Here is a 20279-nt window from a genome sequence, read left to right on the forward strand (position 1 = left end):
ACTGGGTATCAAACACAGAGATTTTATACTATTAAGCTACATTCCCTGCCCTGTTTTAAATTTTTAGTTTTGAAACAGAATCTTGCTAAGTTGTCCAGGGTGGCCTTCAATTTGGTGATCCTCCTGCCTCCCAGGTAGCTGGGATTACATGACCAATGTACTCAGCAGATAGGCACTCTTATTGTCATTGTTTTATAGATGAGGGAAATGAAGCATGGAAGTACCTCATTTTGGATTATGTAACTGTGGTGTGGCAGAGGCAGGATTTGAACCACATAGTCTATGATCTTAACCACTATTTTCTCTGAAGAAAGAACACTCATATTAGTATGATTTTAAAAGATCTTTTCTATCTATTTACTGTATTATCTTCATGTGAACATTTTGAAACCTTTTATCAGTTGTCATTTTAATCTATTGTGTATTACAAATGTAATCAGAATGAACCAATAAAATTTCTAATTATTCTCCCTAAGCAGGATGTTTCATATCTAAACCAGATGTGATTTCCTTACTGGAGCAAGGAAAGGATCCCTGGAAAGTTATGAGGAAAGGAAGAAAACGATATTTAGGTGAGTGAGGGCCATTCAAGCTAAGGGAATCACCCAGCTAGTTGGGGAAAAGGCACAACTTTATGATATTTAGAAAAAACATTTTTGGACTGGGGATATAGCTCAGCAGTTCAGCGCCTGCCTGGCAAGCATAAAATCATGAGTTTGATCCCTGGTACCAAAACAAAATGAAACAAAACCAAACAACAACAAAAAGAAAACCATTTTTAAAAGTCCTTTACCCAGGGGCCAGGGATTTAGCTCAGCACCTGCCTTGCAAGCACACAGTAGTGAGTTTGATCCCCAGTACCAAAGAGAAAAAAAAAAAGTCCTTTGCCCAAAGGCAAATATCCTAGACCAGGGAAGCAAATAAAGACTTGACTGGGCCTACTAAAAAAAGCTACTATACTATTTTGTTGTTCTTTCTAATTTTTCTCATCTTGAAAGGGGTAGTGATGGAAGGTATTCTCTCTGTTCATTATTAACCATGATTCCATTTTTTATTCTTTTGCATTGATAGATGGATGGATGAATAGATAACCTCTGAGCTGGGTACTATTACAACTTCAATACAATGGTAAACAAAATCAATACAACTCTTGTCTCCATAGAATTTACTTTGTGATGAAAAAATCTAACAATTATAAATAAATAGAAATTAGAATATTAGGTAATAAAAGAATGCGCTAAAGAAAAATCAGCAGAATAAGGAGATAGAGAATGTTGTGGGATGGGAGAGCTATTTTACTTATGATCAGGGAATAATTCGTTTTTCCCACTTTGTTCATAAAATTTTAGTGGTAGTTTTTTGCTTTTTTCAGAAAATTTTAGAAGGATATATGCATGGTATTATAATAATATATATTTTATCAACAACTTAAGTTTTTAAAAAAAATTTTATTAGTACTGTACTTGTTTGCAGTTCACACAGTTTATAATCATCTTGGGGAGTGATTACCTATACATACCACAGCTTGTTTTTTTCAATTTCCTCCCCTTCCCTTCCTCCCTCCTCCAAATCACCTATCCAATTTTTCATTCTTTTTGCTATTACAAATCTTAGCTCATGTTATGGCATATAATGTTTACATTATCGGCGATTACTAGGTTCCTGTAACAGCAAATCTTTATTCTGCTTATTTCCTCCTCACCCCTTGTGCTTTTTCCCTTGGACCACTTTCCTATTGCAGGAGATGTCTTTTATTATTCTCTTTGTTTATACTTTACCTCATTCAAATGAGACACCATATGGTATTTAAGCTTATGTGTTTGCTTTATTTCACTAAACATATTTTACAGGTACATCTATTCTACAAATGTTTCAAATCTGTCATTCCTTGTAGCAGAATAGTATCCCAATATATATAGATAATACATTTTCTTTATCCAGTCATCTGTTGATGAGTATATAGGCTGTTTCCAGGAGTTAGCTATTAGAATTGTGGTGCTATAAATATTGGTAGGTAGGTATCATTGTAGTAATGATGTCTTAAGCTCTTTGGGAAATATATACCAAGCAGAGGGATCACTGTGTCATATGGAATATATAATCTCGGTTCTTTAAAAATCTCTATACTGATTTCCATAGTGGTTGTACTAGTTTACATTCCCACCAACGATGAAGGCCTCACCCCAGCATTTGTTATTGTTTGATTTCTTAATAATTTTCTTTTTTGGCTGGGGATTTAGCTCAGCAGCATAAGCGCCTGCCTTGCAAGCGTGCAGTCGTGAGTTCGATCCCTGGTACCAATAATAAAAAAAAAATTTTCTTTTTCTGGAGTAAGATAGAATCTTAGTTTTGTTTTAATTTGCATTTCTCTATGCCAGAAATGTTGAACATTTTTTCATATATTTGTTCATTTTTCTTACTCATTTCTTGACAGGATCTTATTAGTAATTTTAGGTAATTTAATATTTTTAGAGTTATCTATTCTAAATATTAGTTTTCTGTCTGAAGTGTAGCTGGCAAAATTTTTTTCTCATTCTGTGGGTTGTCCCTTCATGCTACTCATTGTTTTGCAAAAAGCTAATATAAAAAGGCTGATATAATCACATTTTTTGATTCTTTCTGTTATTTCTTGAGCAATAGAGATTCTTTTTAGAAAATTCTTTTCTATGTTTTCAAGTGTTTTACCTATTTTATCTTCTAGTAGGTTTAATGTTCTTGTTTTAATGTTTAGATCTTTCCTCCATTTTAATTTTATTATGTGGTAAGACATAAGGGTTCAGTTTCAGTCATCAGCACACAGATAACCAGTTTTCCTAGGACCACCTGTTGAATAAGCTGTTCTTCCTTCAACATATGCTTTTGGTGCCTTTGTTGATGATCAAATAGTTGAATGTGTCTTAGGAAATTCCCATATCCTCAATTCTGTTCCATTAATTTATGTATCTGTTCTTATTCCAGTACCATGCCATTTTTTATCACTATTGCTTTTAGTATAGCTTGAAGTCAGGTAATCCTATGCCTCCCACTTGGCTCTTGCCTAAAATTGCTTTTGCTGTTCTGGTAAAAATGAATTTTAGGATTTTTTTCCCCTAGATCTGTAAAGTATGCTGTTGGTATTTTCATTTGGACTGTATTGAATCTGTGAAACAGTTTTTTTGTTTTTTGTTTTTTGTGTTTTTGAGACAGGATCTCGCTATGCAGTTCAGGCTGGCCTTGAGCTCACTTTGTAGTCCAGGCTGGTCTTGAACTTGCAATGATCCTCCTGCCTCAGCCTCCCAAGTGCTGGGATTACAGGCATGAGCCACCACGCCCGGCTTAACAGTTTTGAGAGTATGGCCATTTTGTTTATATTGCCAGAAGCAGGGGACATCTTTCCATTTTCTTTTCATCCTCCCCCACCCTTTCTTTTTGAGACAGCATCTCACTATGTAACCCATGCTGGCCTCAAACATATAGCAAGCCTCCTCCTGTCTCAGCCTTCTGAGTGCTGAGATTACAGGCATGAGCCACCATGGCCAGCATCTTTTCATTTGCTTTCTTTTTTTTTTTTTTTTTTTTGGTCTTTTTCGTTTTTATTGGTACCAGGGATCGAACTCATGACTGCCTGCTTGCAAGGCAGGTGCTTATGCCGCTGAGCTAAATCCCCAGCCGCCATCTTTTCATTTTCTGATATCATCTTCAGTCTCTGTAGTCTTTCACTTTCTTAGGTTAATTCGTAGATATTTCAGTTTTCTTGAAGCTACTGTGAATGGTATTCTCATAATTTCCTTTTACTTCTATTTATTATTGATGTACATAAATGCTAATGTTTTGTATATTGATCTTGTATCCTGCTACACTGCTAAATTTTACTATTCTAAGAATTTTTTGGTAAGTTTTTTGGGTCTTTTCTGTAGAGTATCATGTCATACTATTAGTAATGTTAATTTCAGTTCTTCCTTCCCTTTATGTATGCTTTTTTATTTCTTTCTCTTGCCTAATTGCTTTGGCTTTACTGTGTTGAATAGAAGAGGTAATAGTGGACATTCTTGTCTTGTTCCTGACAAGAATTTAGAGGGAATGCTTTTAGTTTTTCTCCATTTCGTATGATGCTGGCTATTCGTTTGTCATGCATAGCTTTTATCATATTCAGGTGTGGTCCTTTTATATTTGTTTTCTTTAGGTTTTTTTTTATCATGAGTTGTTGTTAGATTTTGTCAAAAGCCTTTTATGTATCTACTGATAAGATCATGTGATTTTTGTCCTTGCTTATGTTTATATGATGTGTTATATTCATTGACATTTATGAGTATTGGACTATCCTTGCATCTCTGAGATGAAACCTGTTTGATCGTGATGTATGATCTTTTTGATGATGTGCTGCATTCTATTTGCTAGTATCTCATTAAGGATTTTTGTGTCTGTCTTCATTAAGGAGACTGGCCTGTGGTGTTTTTTTTTTCAGTTGGGCCTTTATCTGGTTTTGGGATCAATGTGATACTGGCTTTCATAAATAAATTGGGGAGCACTCAATCCCTTTTGATTACTTTGAAGAGCTTGAAGAATATTGATGACACAACATCCTTAAAGGTTTTGTAGAATTCTTCAGGTCTTGGGTTTTTTTAGTTGATACATTTTTTATTACTCTGCTAATTTCATTGATTATTATTGTTGTTAAGCATATTTGTGTTTTCTTGGATTAATTTTGATAGTTTATATGTGTCTAGGAGTCTGTTTATTTCTTCAAAATTTACTAATTTGTTGAAATACAATACCTTCTGGATTTTCCCAGTGTCTGTTATTTCACCTTTTTCATTTCTAATTGCATTGACATCCTTTTTGACTGTCTTGGTAAGTTAGCTATTTTATTTGCTCTTTCGAAGAACCAGCTCTTTAATTCATTGATTTTTTTTTTTAGCTGTTTTTGTTTGTTTTAGTCTCAGTTTTATTCATTTCCAGTCTCATTTTTATTATTTCCCTCCTTAATTTCAGTTTGTGGCTGGTTTGTTATTTCTCAAGTATCTTAAGATTTCTCATAAGATTATCTATTTGAGTTTGCTCTGTTTCCTAATGTGAACATTGATTGTGGCAAATGTTCCTCTTAGAATGGCTCGCTTTGCTTTGCTTTTTTTCTTTTCCCTTTCCTTTTTCTTCTTTCTTTCACTCATTCTTGCTTGCTTTCTTGCTTTTTGCTTGTTTTGTTTTGTTTTGTTGAGATAGAGTTTCACTATGCAGTTCAAGCTGGCCTTGAACTCACTTTGTAGCCCAGACTGGTCTCAGACTTGCAAAGATCCTCTTGCCTCAGCCTCCGAAGTGCTAGGATTACAGGTATGCATGACCATACCTGGCTTTCAACTACTGTCATATATCCCAGAGGTTTTGGAGAGTTAGCATCCTTGACATTAACTGCTAGAAATTCTTTAATTTCTTCTGTGACCCATAAGGATTATATTGTTAATTTTTGCTTTTTCCTAAGTTTCTTTTGTCATTGATTTCTACTTTCATTGCACAGCAGTCTAGTAGTATGCATGGGCTAATTTCTGTTCTTTTATATAGATTCACTAGCGTGAAATTATCCACCCAGGATTATTCCTATGCAATTAAACCGGCTACAGGCTAATCTGTTACAGTGCTTTATCTAGGCAAGTTGAGAAATAACATACCATGCTGGACATGATAGTACATTCCTGTAATCTCAGCATTTTGGAGGCTGAGGCAGGAGGATCATTGTGGGTTTGAGACCAGTCTGGGCTACAGAGTGAGTTCAAGGCCAGCTCAAACTGCCTAGTGAGACCTGTCTCAAAAACAAAACAAAACAAATCACAAATCCCTCTTTTGAGTCTCCCTTATCCTGGGGAAGAAATTCATTATTATGCTGTAAAAATCTTTTTTTCTTTTCCGTACGGGGAATCAAGCTCAGGATCTTCAACTTGCCAGGCAGTTGCTTATACTGCTGAGCTATATCGCCAGCCTACAACCCCAGTCTTGATCCATAGTTAATGGCTATGTCTTCTCTAATGGTGAAAAATGGCATTTAACAGTAATTTTTATAGAATCAGTTATGTAAAGCTCAGGGGTTGGGGACTGGGTAATGTCAGAGGAGGGAATTAAAGAGAAAAAAGTTGGGGTTTTTTTTTGTTTGTTTGTTTTGTCTTTTTCCTTTTCATCGGTACCAGGGATGGAACTCACGACTGCCTGCTTGCAGGGCAGGCACTTATGCCACTGAGCTAAATCCCCAGCCCCTAAAAAAAGTTGGTTTTTTAAAGTTGTCTGCTGCCTGCCTGGCAAGTGCAGTCATGAGTACCAAAATAAATGAAAGTCGTCTGCTGTGTAGTATGGGAAGAAGGAATTTAGACATAGGATAAATGATCCTAATGATGGCCAGGGTATATTATATATTTACAAAGGGATAATGGAAAACTGGGCACAAAATTAATAGTGAAAAATGGGGATGGGAAAAGATTCTGTGACTGATATAAATATTAGAGACAAAGTTAAAGAGAGACAATTGATAAGGGAGAGAGGAAAGAAAAGAAAAACTGAGAATGAATAAGACACAGGGGAAAGAAGTCAGGTGAAGGGGACAAGGGAGAATTCCCTTACCCTCAGTAAACTCTACTGGGAAAAAAGGCAAGAAGGAGATAAGCACATACACACACAGAGTCACTCTCATAATTCTTTTATGAGGATAAAGTAATGAAACAAAAGTTGTGGGAGAAAAATGTGCAGAAGGAGAAAAGCAGCATTAAAAATACAAATGAAAAATAGTACAATCAGGGAATAGTATAAGAAAATTTTGTATTGTTTTGACTCTCCTTAGCCTACTTTAACATTTTTATAATATATGATACTGGATTTTTCAGTGTAATGTTTTATAGAAAATCATACAGTTTTTGTTTTGTGAGCCATTTTCATTTAGTACAATATCTTTTTATAAAAACTGGAGTTTTTTCTTTTTTTACCCAATGGAAATAGAATTTGGATTTGGATGACCTGTCTTTAAAGCTTTAGTAGCTCTTTTTTTTTGATGTGTGTAGCAATACTGGAGTTTAAACCCAAGGCCTTTATATAAGCTATAGCCTCACCCTTTTCTTTATTTCTTATCTTGAGACAGAGTCTTATTAAGTCACAAAGTTGCCCAGTTTGGGCTTATACATACATTCTTCTGCTTCAGTCTCCCAGAGTACTGGGATTGCAAGAATGTGCCACCACCACTAGCCTTTATAGAAACCTTTTAAAAGCTTTTTCCTAGGAGCCATATGTGGTGGCCCATGCTATAATTCCTCTACAGTGTTGAAGAAAGCTAAGGCAAGGTAAGTGCAAGTCTTGCCATGAGTTTAGTGAGACCCTGTTTCAAAGTTTAAAAAGAAAAGGGCTGAGGATGGATGTCAGTGGTAGTATCCCTGGGTTCAAGCCCCAATGCTATTGCAAGGAAAGGGAAATAACTTTCTTCTGGGGAAGCAAATGATAAGTCTGTACACATTCTCCAACACATTCCAGTTTTTGGAAATTTGTTGGTTTAAACATGATAACCTGGATGTAGTGGTGCACACCTGTGATCCCAGCACTTGGGAGACTGAGACAAAAAGATGACCACAAGTTCAAGGCCAGCCTGGACCACCTAGTGAGTTCAAAGTGAGCCTGAGCTACATATGGAGACCCTATCTCAAAAAATGGAGATACATCTTCAGTGATCAGTTACATATTCCTAGAAAAATAATCCATGTTAGCTGTGTTTTAAAAGTTATTGCAGTCATCTAGATGGTTTAGGTCATGTTTAAACTTATGTATTCGTAATAAGTTCCCCAGTGATTCTGACCCACACATCACTGTGAGACCCACTATCTTAAAAATGTTTTCTTAATTGACAATCTCCTGTAGTTATACACACTCACATTTTTCCCTTTGCCTTTTTTCTTTTTTAAAAAATTATATAGCATTCAAGTTCAGTTAACTATTATTTTTGCTGTCTTTTATTTATTTCTCTTTTTTTTGTATCAGGAATCAAACTCCTACCCTTGTACTTGCTAGGCAGGTGTTGTGCTACAGAGCTATATCCCTGTCATTGTCTTTTATTTCAGCCATAGAAATTTTACTCCTTTTAGAAAAAGAAAACAATGTACATTTGCTTTTTTTGTTTTTTTTCAGGTGTGAAGACTAGTTATGAGACCAAGAAATTATTTTCAGAAAATAACATTTATGAATTAAATTTATCCCAGTGGAAGATAATGGAAAGAATAAAAAACCATGGCCTTAAGGGTCTCCTCTTGAAAAATGACTGGGAGTCCAAAAGAAAATTTGAAGGACAAGAGGGACCTCCAGAGAATTATTTCAGTCAAGTAAAGGCTATATCTGAAAAAGTATCCTCTTACCAAAAGCACACATCTGTTACCCCACTTCAGAAGATTCATTTTGTGGAGAAACCCTATGAATGTAAGGAATGTGGGAAGGCTTTCAGAGTGCGTCAACAACTTACTTTTCATTACAGAATTCATACTGGTGAAAAACCTTACAAATGTAAGGAATGTGGGATGGCTTTTAGGCAGACTGCACACCTTACTCGACATCAGAGACTTCATTCTGGTGAAAAACTTTATGAATGTAAGGAATGTGGGGAAGCTTTCATATGTGGTCCTGACCTCAGAGTACATCAGAAAATTCATGTTGGTGAGAAGCCCTATGAATGTAAAGAATGTGGGAAAGCCTTTAGAGTGCGAGGACAACTTACTCTCCATCAGAGGATCCACACTGGTGAAAAACCTTATGTATGTAAAGAATGTGGGAAGGCCTTTAGACAATATGCACACCTAACTCGACATCAGAAGCTTAATATTGCTGACAGACTCTATGAGTGTAAAGAATGTGGAAAGGACTTTCTGTGTGGCTCTGGCCTTCGAGTACATTATAAACTTCATACTGGTGAGAAACCCTATGAATGCAACGACTGTGGGAAGTCCTTTAGAGTACGACAACAACTAACTCTCCATCAGAGAATTCATACTGGTGAGAAGCCCTATGAATGTAAGGAATGTGGAAAGACTTTTAGTCGTGGTTATCATCTAATTCTCCATCACAGAATTCACACTGGTGAGAAACCTTACGAATGTAAGGAATGCTGGAAGGCCTTTAGCCGTTACTCACAACTTACTTCACACCAGAGTATTCATATTGGTGTTAAACCTTATGATTGTAAGGAATGTGGAAAGGCTTTTAGACTTCTGTCACAACTTACACAACATCAGAGTATTCATATTGGTGAGAAACCCTATAAATGTAAGGAATGTGGGAAGGCCTTTAGGTTGCGCCAAAAGCTTACTTTACATCAGAGCATTCATACTGGTGAAAAACCTTTTGAGTGCAAAGAATGTAGGAAAGCCTTTAGGCTTAATTCATCTCTTATTCAACATCTAAGAATTCATTCTGGTGAAAAACCGTATGAATGTAAAGAATGTAAGAAAGCCTTTAGACAACATTCACACCTTACCCATCATCTGAAAATTCATAATGTAAAAATATAAGAAAGTCTAGTCAGTCTTATGAACATTGTATGAATATAATAATCTCTTTTGCTTCACAGGTGTTTCGATTAGGCAAAGACATTTTATGCCATTGAAGGAGTGTTAATGTATTCTTTCATTCATACTTGAAGTTTCAGCACATTAGTTAAACTAATTATATTAATATAACAGATGTGGGAAAGGTACTTATCTCTGTTCTGTCACTTTCCTACTTGTGTTATATTAAATAAGACACTTAAAACGATGATATAAAACTGTGACAAAAATGGATGGAAATTCTTTGACATTCTTTCCATCAAGGGACGGAATCTGCATCCCTTCCTTTTTTTTTTTTTTTGTCTTTTTCATTTTTATCGGTACCAGGGATCGAACTCACAACTGCCTGCTTGCAAGGCAGGCGCTTATGCCGCTCAGCTAAATCCCCAGCCCCCTACATCCCTTCCTTTGAGTATGAGCAGACTGTGATTGCTTTCTCCAATGGAATATAGTAGGAATACTGCTATGCTAGTTTCTGGGCACTAAACTATATCCTCAGTTTTTAAAATTTATTTATTTATTTAATTTTATTTTAAGAGAGAGTCTTACTAAGTTTCCCAAGCTAGCAATTTGCCCAAACTTGCAATCCTCCTGCCTCAGCCTCCCAGAATGTTGGGATCACAGTGGCCAGCCTACCTGGCTTGGGGTTACTTTATTCCTTGAACTACTTTCTAAGCCCTAAACTTTCATGTAAAAAAGTCTGACTGCTTTGCTGAGGAGCCCACATACAGAGGCTCTGAAACTACATAGACAGGGTGAGGCAACTTGCTGTACCTAGTCTTCCAAACATACCCAATAAAGCATCAAACATGTAAATAGAACAGTTTTGGATCCTCCAGATCAGCCACCAGTTGAACATTGCTGAGTGATCTTAACTGACACCGTATAGAACAGAAGAATTAGTAACTGTGTCTCTTCACAGCAGCCTGCTGTCTCCTGTTGAGCCAACTTCTTTTTCTATTTTTACTTGCCCCAAACTTGCTCTACAGAACTTGTTTCTTTTCTTATCTTTAATAACTGTAAAACTTTGCTGCCATTAAAAAGGAAAAAGAACAGAAGAATCAACCAGCTGTTGCTCTGCTCAAGTTCCTGACATACAGTCATAAAATAATGGTAAAATGTTTTTTAGGCAAGTACATTGTGCTTTACTATCATCTCCCTAATGTTACACTTTGAATTCTTGTGGAAGACTATAGGTGTCAGGAATATAGAAATGGCTTCCACCAACATTTATTGCTTATTGAACTTCAGAAATCTTTCTGAAATATTAAAAGTGTGAAATTCTTTTTCAATTTAATTGAAAATATATTCAATCTATATTGTATAGTCCCATTCAATATTAAAAATTAACAAAATATAACTTAAAAGGAAACTATTTGGAAATTAAAATTAAAAGTAATTAAAATTATAACTCATTATCTTTTTAAAACAACTCTATTATGATTTTTTAAAAATGCCGTATTGTCCTATCTTTGGCTAATGAGAATCACCTCATTGGCATTGATGTTATGTGTCCTTTTATCATCACCACTATATATACTGAAAGCTTTTTTTTTTTTGAGACAGAGTCTCGTGTAGTTCAGGCTGGCCTTGCATTAACTCTGTACGCCAGGCTGGCCTCAAACTTACAGAGGTCCTCCTGCCTCATCCTCCCAGTGGGATTATAGGTGTGTGCCAACACACCCAACAATTTTTTTTTAAATCAATGCATTGATCAGCTATGAAACACACTTTGGTGTTACTGATAGAGGGAAAGAATGGAACATTTATCTTGCCTTCTGTATTCCAAAACAACCAGAAGGTGATTAAATAAAATTCTCTATTTGAACATTCTAGCAAATTAGGGTTAGAGGGTGATACAATTTGAAAATTACACTTTGGATTTATAAAGTAATGGGTCTTAGTGATGGTGCCAATAGATTGAAAGATCATAGGTAAAAAATTGACAGGAAGCTTATAACGAGGGGAGCAGAGCGATAGTTTCTGCCAGTCTATATTAATACCCCTAAATTAGATCAACTACACTATACACTTCTTGTGGTAATGCAGTCAATGTACAGAGCATCTCCTATGAAATATTCTTGCCAAAAAATATTGACTGAATTACAATTGAATTCCTCAATCTAATTACCAGTTAACAGGATATATGTAGATTTAAGAAAAAACTAATGACAGAAAGAAACAAACAGCCACATCCAAAATTTGGGAAATTTTATTGAAATAATACTCTTATTTTCTAACTAAATACACATCTACAAAGTTAAAACCCTAATCCTACTGAGGTACCTTATTACTGACTAACTGGTTCTAGGAGGTGGCAACCCATACCAAAAGCAAGGAATACCAAACTGGGCTTTGAAGAGTAGCAGGTCACAAGGCAATCAATCAGCAGCACAAGTTATAGCTTGCATATCAAGCATCAAAGTATGAGTACTGGAACAAAAGTTTTAATGGGTTTCAAAACTCATCAAAACATAGAATACTAAGGGATAACTGCATATGGAGCATGTTGGAATCCTGTGTTTAAAAAATGTACTTGGAGCTGGGTGTGGTGGTGCATGCCTGTAATCCTAGTACTCTAGAGGCTGAAGTAGAATTGCCTCAAGTTTGAGGCCAGCCTGAATAACAGAATGCGACTGTCTCAAAAAATCAAAAATCAAAACAAATTTTAAAATAAATGTACGTGGCATATTCTTTAATCAGGCAACACAGGCAGACAGAGAAATGATTATCATGAAAAAAGTTTATACTCCATTCCCTAGAAATAGATGCAGCTTGCCATATAGGGCCATGTAGGAAAATGCTCAAGTCTCCCTGAGAGCAAAAGTGGAGGGCAGAGCTCAAAGCCTGTGTCAGGAATTTTGTGAGAATGGGCAAGGGAGAGTAGGCACACTAAGTTTAGGATTGGATGGTTTGAATGATTTTGGAAGGCTCTAGGTTTTGGGGTGGTTTAGGGCAGGGGGAATGGTGATAAAAGTATATGGGTTTGATAAAAGAGATGGTGAGGTATAGATACTCTGTATTAATAGTAAAGGCCTGTACACAGTGAAGTTATTTGTTACCAGTAGATTAACTTGCCCTATGAAAGGCCATCAGTTTGAGATCATGGCCCCAGATGCCAGAGTCTTAAGGAAACCAAAATATAGGCAATACAGCCCTGATTGATATAAATACATGAAAACATTTTAAATATTGTGGGAACATAGACTGAGTATTAAGTGATACTAAGAAGTGAATTGTTTGTTACATTGGGCAGGATGATGAGATTATGGGTATGTGTGTAAGTCTTTATGTTATGGACCTGTGCTGAAGTATAGAGTGAAATTATGTATGCCCCATGATTTGCTTTAAAATACAGTCAAGTACCATATAATGATGTTTTAGCCAGCAATTAGCCACTGTACTACAATGGCCCCATGAGGTTATATCACCTATTGATATTATATCTATCTTAGTGTGTTAAAATACACGCTATAGGTGAAATAAGATTGGCAAAATGTTGCTAAGTATTGAATACAGATAATGGATACAGAGTTCCTTGTGTATTTTTACTACCTTTACATTTGAAAATTTCCATAAACTTTTTAAGGTTAAAAATGAAATCTAAAGTTTTAGATTATTTAATGATTAATAATAATGTGTTACCTACAGATTTTTATTTGTAGAAAATAACCAAAATTCCAGTTGGTAGAAAACTTACAACATTGTGTTTAGAAAGCATAGTTTGAGGAACCATTATTTGTCTTGTTTACCACCACGTATCCCCTCTACAATGCCTGTCACTTAAGAGGCAATTAATAAATATGGTTAAAAAAAAACAGGCATTATGTTAAGGCAGAAGATAATTGAAAAGTAAAAGAAAATACTTAAGGTAAGCAGCAGAAAGTAATTTTTATGATAAGTATAATTGATAAGATGATAGTGGTTTTCAGCCAAGGATGTTTTCCTTGAAGAGACCATTATACAGAATTAGCAGTTGTTAAGGAAAAATATTGTGGGAATATTTATATATATATATAATATATATTATATCCCACAATTATAACTTTATATGTGCAAAAAGTGAGATTATAAAGATTTAAGTAACATGTTACCATATAATATTTCAATATATATAAAGTCATACAGAAAATGAAGTTATTCAAAGAAGCATAAAAATTACTCAGGTTTATTCAAGATACTCCCGAAAGCCTGAACAGATCTATAAATAAAGGACAAAATTTAAATGTAGTTATGACCTACATTGAATTGATAGTTTTTCAGGCAATAAAAATTATCAGATCATGCTATCAGATAAATATCCCAGTAATAAAAGTAGATGAGGATCCCCCTAAAAGCAAATTCTGAACATTTCATTTAGAATGCACCTGTACACTCGCAGTAAATATCAGTAAATTGAACTTGGTCATCTGTTAGAACAATTAATTATAAAACATCAAATGACTTACTTTTAAAACCTAGGGTTCTGATTTATGATTTATTTATATATCCAGATTTTAGGTTTTCTATCTCAAAAATATAATTACTTTGGAAAAAAATGAACGATCTATTATCTTTTATTTTCTTACTATTCTCATTTATCTTAGCCTCATCAACCTTACAGAAAGAATGAATAATTTATATGAAAATAGGAATTCAACCTCAAATTATTTTCTGTTGTAGTCTGTTTTGTGCTGCTATGTGTACCTTACAATTCAGAAGGGTGAAGAGCCCAAGAATAAGGGGCTGCCATCTGATAAAGTCCTTTTTGCTCTGTCATCCCATAATGGAAGAGCAAAGACAAAGGGAGGACAGACAGCAAGAGGGACAGATTTCACCATTACAAGAAACCGACTCATGATAACAAACCCACTTCTATAGTAACAGCATTAATCTACTGATGAAGGCAGAGCCTTCATGATCTCATTCACTCGCTTTATTTCTTCAGTACTAGGGATTGAACCTAGGGTCTTTGCACTGAACTATATACCCAGTCATTTTTCTAATTTTTATTTTGAGACAGGGTCTTGCTCAGTCATTAAGTAACCCAGGATGGGCTGAAACTTGTAATCTTTCTGCCTCCACCTCCTAGAGTACATTATTGGGACTGCAAGTGTCACGAGGCCCAGGAAGGGTCCTACCTCTTAAAGATCACATTGGGGATCAGGTTTCTAACACAGGATCTTTGGAAGGACACATTGTGACATATCTTCAGCAAAATTAGAGTATTACCACAATTCTTCAGTTTCACCCAAACGTCTAAAATCATGTTAACATTTATGCCTTCAAGACCACTCATCAGATTGGGCTGTTATTCATCATCTACAGTAATACAGCTTTCACACTGAAGATTTCAAATTGATTTTAATTTTTAAACAGTAAAGTAGAACACAAAGACTATTCAAGTGCTACAATAAAATTAGTTTTTGCTGATAGGTCAATGTATTTCTCTTCTCAGGTAATATTTTCATATTAATGGGCCTTCTGGGATCAGTCCATTAATGAAACTTTTCTAAAACTAATTTCTATAGAATACCAGTAGTTAATGGTTCTTGAGGGAAATGATCTTGTCAGACAAGCATGGGAGCTCTGTATACTATATTTCTTGGGGAGAAAAATCATATTAAGTGCCTATCAAAAGACTAATGATACAAAAAAACCAAAAAGATAACAGTGCTGGGTGTGGTGGCACATGCCTGTAATCCAAGCACTCAAGAGGCTGAGGCAGGAGGATCATGAGTTCAAGGCCAATCTAGGTTACAAAGTGACCTCAAGGCTGGGGGTTTAGCTCAGTGGCATAAGCACCTGCCTTGCAAGCAGGTGGTCGTGAGTTCGATCCCCAGTACTGATAAAAATGAAAAAGACAAAAAAAAAAAAAAAAAAAAAAGTGACCTCAAGGCCAGTCTGAACTGCATAGTGAAACCCTGCTGCAACACAAAAAACAAGAGACTAATGATGTTTTATCTAAACCGTGTGTGTATTGCAGGCTTTTAGATGTTGCCATAAAACTCTATGATTCTTTTCTTTGAGAAATTATTTCTGATTTAATTTTTTCTAGAGGCTCATTCAGTTGCTTTGGTGTTACTAGACAGGCCAGGTGGGTGGCTTTCAGATTGTCCCACCTCATTGCCCCCTTGGTAGAGTTTGCCTTTGGTAGACTGGATGTCTGAGGTTGCTTCTTATTTAAGTGTCTTCTCATTTTCTTTTCAGTTTAATTTCTGGGTTGGTGCATGTAAACTACCTATGATGAATAGCTGTATTGCTAGTATTTAGAACCCTTATGAAATGGCCACTCCAAAGTGTCTTCCAGATATAACTGGCTTTTGGATTTTGAATCTGTTGCAAGATCCTGCCTCTTCAATTTGTTGGAGATGACAAGTTGCTGCCTGCTTGGCCCAGCCCCTGGTTCTCTGGCACTGTCCCACAGTTTTTCTGTGATGCTTAGTTGGTCTCAGTCTTGGAACAACAGGAAGAACTGCTGATTAGAACAATTATGTCACTTTGAATAAAGTGGTACAGTGAGTAATAACAGTAGCATTAAATGCAGCCTAGAAAATGACAAAGTAAGGAAAGCATTAATTTGCCACCTTTAACCATATGAACTAGATTAGTGGTTATAGAACAAAATACAGGCAAATGCTTATACCATTGAATTATATCCCCAGCCCTAGAACAAAATCTAAAACAACCAGAGAATTATATGTAATATATAGGCCATTAATATTTCAATTGTAGGGGCTGGAGATTTAGCTCAGCAGCATAAGCGCCGGCCCTGCAAGCAGGCAGTCATGAGTTTGATCCCCGGTACCGATAAAAAGGAAAAAGACAAAAAAAAAAAAATTTCAATTGTACCTCGGGTTAAAATTTAAAAGAGGTCAGGGAAAAATAGAGAAGTAGAAGAAAAGAGAAGTAAGGCTGGAGGACACAGCAATCATGGTAACTTTGGGAACCTGGTGTAGAAGATAGGAGGGAAAGAGAAGGAAGAAATAAAAGGAAGAACAGAACACTACAACAACCACTAAGAGGCTACAAACCACATTGACATTCATGTAAAAACAAGATCAAACAAGGAAAAAAAAGCACCCCTAAAAGACAAAAAACCACCACCACCATAACAAAAAACAAATGAGAGAGAGTGTGCACTTTTAGGTTTGTCTCTGCTGTCACTGGTAGGTAGTGTGTGGAGTCAGAGCTCAGATCTGTGTTGATTTATCCCAGCAAGCCAGCAGTATGTTTATGGTGGGTAGTGGATAATCTCAGTGAGCCTGCACCTTTATCTCCCCTCAAGCTAGGGTGGTTACTGGCAATGGGGGGGGCAAGACCATACCTATTCACCTCAGCAGTTAGTGCACTTTGTGCAGGCTTGAACTCAGCTGGGAGCCCCTAGATGGACCCAGCAGTTGTTCTGATTTCTGAGCTTAGTTGGCCCCTCTCTAAGATGGCTCCCAGCCAATCACACTCCTCTGTGAGATGACTGAGCCCTCAGGCCTCACTCCAAGCTCAGTCTTTCACATCCACTGCTCCCTTCCACTGCAGTGTCTCTCTATTGTAGCCTTTCATGTTGCCAGCAGTCACTGTGTATCTGCAGGTTTGAATTGCTCCTCCCAAGCAATATATCCTGACTCAGGGATAAGATTGCCAGCTACCTCCTCCTTTGCTGAAGTTTCTCTCTTCACTCTGCCTTCAGATCTTTCCTGGGTCCAGGGGACCCACGCCCCTCCTTGTGTTCCTCTGGATGGCAACTCTCAGCCTCTTTCTCTGCTTCTTATTGCTCTGCCACTTTCCTGGAAGTCCTCAGGATTCCTTTTTTTTTCTTTTTTTTAAAAAAAAAAAGGGCTGGGGATTTAGCTCAGCAGCATAAGCACCTGTCTTGCAAGCAGGTGGTCGTGAGTTCGATCCCTGGTACCGATAAAAAAAAAAAACCTAATTCCTCTTTTTTTCTTTTTAGTGCTGGAGGTCAAACTCGGGGCCTTATGCATGCTAGGTGCTAGGTAAATGCTCTATCAGTGGGCTACATGTCTAGCCCTCTTATCTCTTACAGATGTTCTGCTTTGCAAATTTTGGATGCTGTTGTAATGAATAACTTCAAGGATTGAAATTTCAGCATCACAGCAGATGTGTGTTATGTGAAGGAAAGTGACTATATGCTATGCAATGAGGTGCTTGATTTTTTTTTAACCTAAAATGGTGCTTTTTTTATGGCTTGGTGATGTCACTCAGTGGTAGAAAACTTGCCTCAAATGCATTAGGCCCTGTGTTCAATCCTTAGCAAGACACAGACACACACACACACACACACACACACATACACACACACACACACACACATACACACACACACACACACATACACACACACACACACACACACACATACACACACACACACACACACAGGTGCTTTTCAATGGACTAAATCCAGTAGCCCTACCTGTCATTTATACTTAAATCTTTCACTGATGGGTATTTGGATTATATATAATTTCTTACTGTGAAAAATGCCTTATCAAGTATCTGTTTCTTACTATACATAACCAAGAGTTTTTCTAATATGGTAAGTTTCTGACTTACAACAAGTTTTCTGGGAGAATTGTTTGAAAGTTGAATTCATTCCTAAGCCAACAAAGTGAGTCTTACACAGTATGCAAGTGAAAATTTGCAACCCAGATATTTGTAAGATAGGGACTTACATGTTTATCAAAAAGTAGGATTACTGTGTCACAGTTTACATTCATTTGGAATCTAGTTAAATTGCCATAAAAATAGAAAGTATCATTGTGGTGCGAATTTACAATACCTTCAACCAGTAAAATATTTATTTCCCCAAGTCTTAATATTCTTCCTGGTTAATAATAAGTTGAACATTGTTAAACATCTACTTTATGACTAAACAATTTAACTTGCTAGTTTGTGTCTTGGCTATGTTCTTTTTATTAAAAATTTCATATTAAGAATTGTGATATTTTAAAAATAAAATTCCAGATAGTAATCTTTTACCTGTTAAAAGTGAAGAACTGACTTCTTCCAGGTTTCAACTTACGTCTGTATTTATGGTGATATTGCCAAATTAAAATTTTAAAAATGGGTTCAATCACAGCTTTCATTGTTATGACTGATTTCAAAAGGTCAAAAGTCTTTTTGGTTTTTAGTAGACTCTTGGTTTTCTAGGTAACTTTGAACTTTGTCAATTGAACTTTGTCAATTGCAATTTGTAATTTTGTGTTTTGTCCCAAATATTGGTAGTGACTGTTTTGTTAATTATTTTATTATAATAAAAAGAACCTTCAGAATTAGATTTAGTATTGTGGCAGTAGCAGGCATCTAGTCATTTCTCCTGATTTAATGGAAATCATTTAGTATTATGTTTAGGACTGAAGTAAGACTTTAAGTTGTCTTCTACAGTCCCTACTTTTTTGAAATACTGTCTAGATGCCACTTTAGCACATTGATATAATGTTTTTCTCCTTAAATTTGTTAATATGATACTGTACCATAGCCATACCAGGTGGTATAGTAATGGCATAAGAATAAATAATGTAGCCGGGTGTGGTGGCTCACGCCTGTAATCCCAGCACTCCGGAGGCTGAGGTGGGAGGATTGTTGTGAGACCAGCCTGGGCTACAAAGTGAGCTCAAGGCCAGCCTGAACTGCATAGAGAGACCCCGTCTCAAAAAGACAAAAAAAGAATAAATAATGTAACAAACAGTCCTGAAAAAGACATACATATATACAGTCATCTAATTTCTGACAGCCTCCTCTGCAATGTGCTTGGAAAATGGTAGTCTTTTCAATACATAGCACTGGGTCAGTCACCTATCTATATGGATAAAGCATTACTCTTGACTCATACTACAGACAAATCAATCCCAAATGCATTAGCTCTTGAATTATAAAAAGTAGAGCAAAGAATTTCTCCAGCAGTGAAATAGTGAAGATTTCTTAAACGGAACGAAGAACACAAATCATACAAGGAAAGAACTGAAAATTTTACTATGAATCTGTAAGAATCTGTTTTCATCAAAAGATACCAGTTGGAAACTGAAAAGATACCCAAACTGCCAGGGGTTAGCTCAGCAGTGTTAAGTGGCTGCCTGGCAAGCACAAGGTAGTGAGTTCAATCCCTGGTACAAAAAAAAAAAAAAAAAAAAAAAACCCACAAACTAAGAATTTACAGTATTCATTTTATATATATAGTGATTTATCTAGAATATGTGAAGAACCCTATAGATCAGCAAATGACAGAAAACCAAATAGGAAATGGGGAAAAACCCTGAATATACCAAATGACCAAAAAGATGAAAAGATGTTCAAATTTACTATCAAGGAAATGATAAAATTAAAATCAAAATGTGTTATCACTACACATTAGAAGAGCTAATGAAACAGATGTACAGTGTATGCCTACAGTGTGCCACTGTATGCTGTAGCCTCTGCTAATGTGATACTGAATATAAAAAGATCCCCAATCTCTAGAAAATCTAAGAAGCAGCTAGCCAGTGATTACCTATCTAATTAAGAAAATGTCAGAACCAGGTGTGGTGGCCCACTCTAGCAATCTCAGCACTTGGGAGGAGGAGGGAGGTGGACACCAGCCTGGGCTACAAATTGAGCCCAAGGCCAGTTTGAACCACAGTGAGACACTGTCTCAAAAAAGAAAGACAAAAAAAAAAAAAAAAAAGAAAAGAAAAGAAAGAAAGAAAATGTCAGATACTCATAAGGACTATGAAGAAAAAAGTTTTGGGGAAGGAAAATCACTAGAGGACAATT

The 20279-nt window shown here is 36.1% G+C and overlaps 1 protein-coding gene across 5 annotated transcripts in view; it reads left to right on the forward strand.

Moving 5' to 3' along the window:
• The window catches only part of LOC100728877 (zinc finger protein 82 homolog), a 97831-nt gene extending 78017 nt beyond the window's left edge, over nt 1-19814 (forward strand). For 3 of the 5 annotated variants that reach the window (XM_063252150.1, XM_063252148.1, XM_063252149.1), the window contains exons 4-5: nt 477-572; nt 8128-19814. In XM_063252150.1, coding sequence (XP_063108220.1) covers nt 477-572; nt 8128-9497 — 1466 coding nt within the window. In that variant the 3' untranslated portion in view covers nt 9498-19814. The remainder of the gene's footprint in view (nt 1-476; nt 573-8127) is intronic. The other 2 variants (XM_063252151.1, XM_063252152.1) reach the window with 2 other exon arrangements.
• The last annotated feature ends 465 nt before the right edge of the window (nt 19815-20279 follow it).

This window comes from Cavia porcellus, unplaced genomic scaffold (genome assembly GCF_034190915.1).
Source record: "Cavia porcellus strain 051 isolate PalLab524CR breed Dunkin Hartley unplaced genomic scaffold, mCavPor4.1 scaffold_7, whole genome shotgun sequence".
Taxonomy (NCBI): Eukaryota; Metazoa; Chordata; class Mammalia; order Rodentia; family Caviidae; genus Cavia; species Cavia porcellus.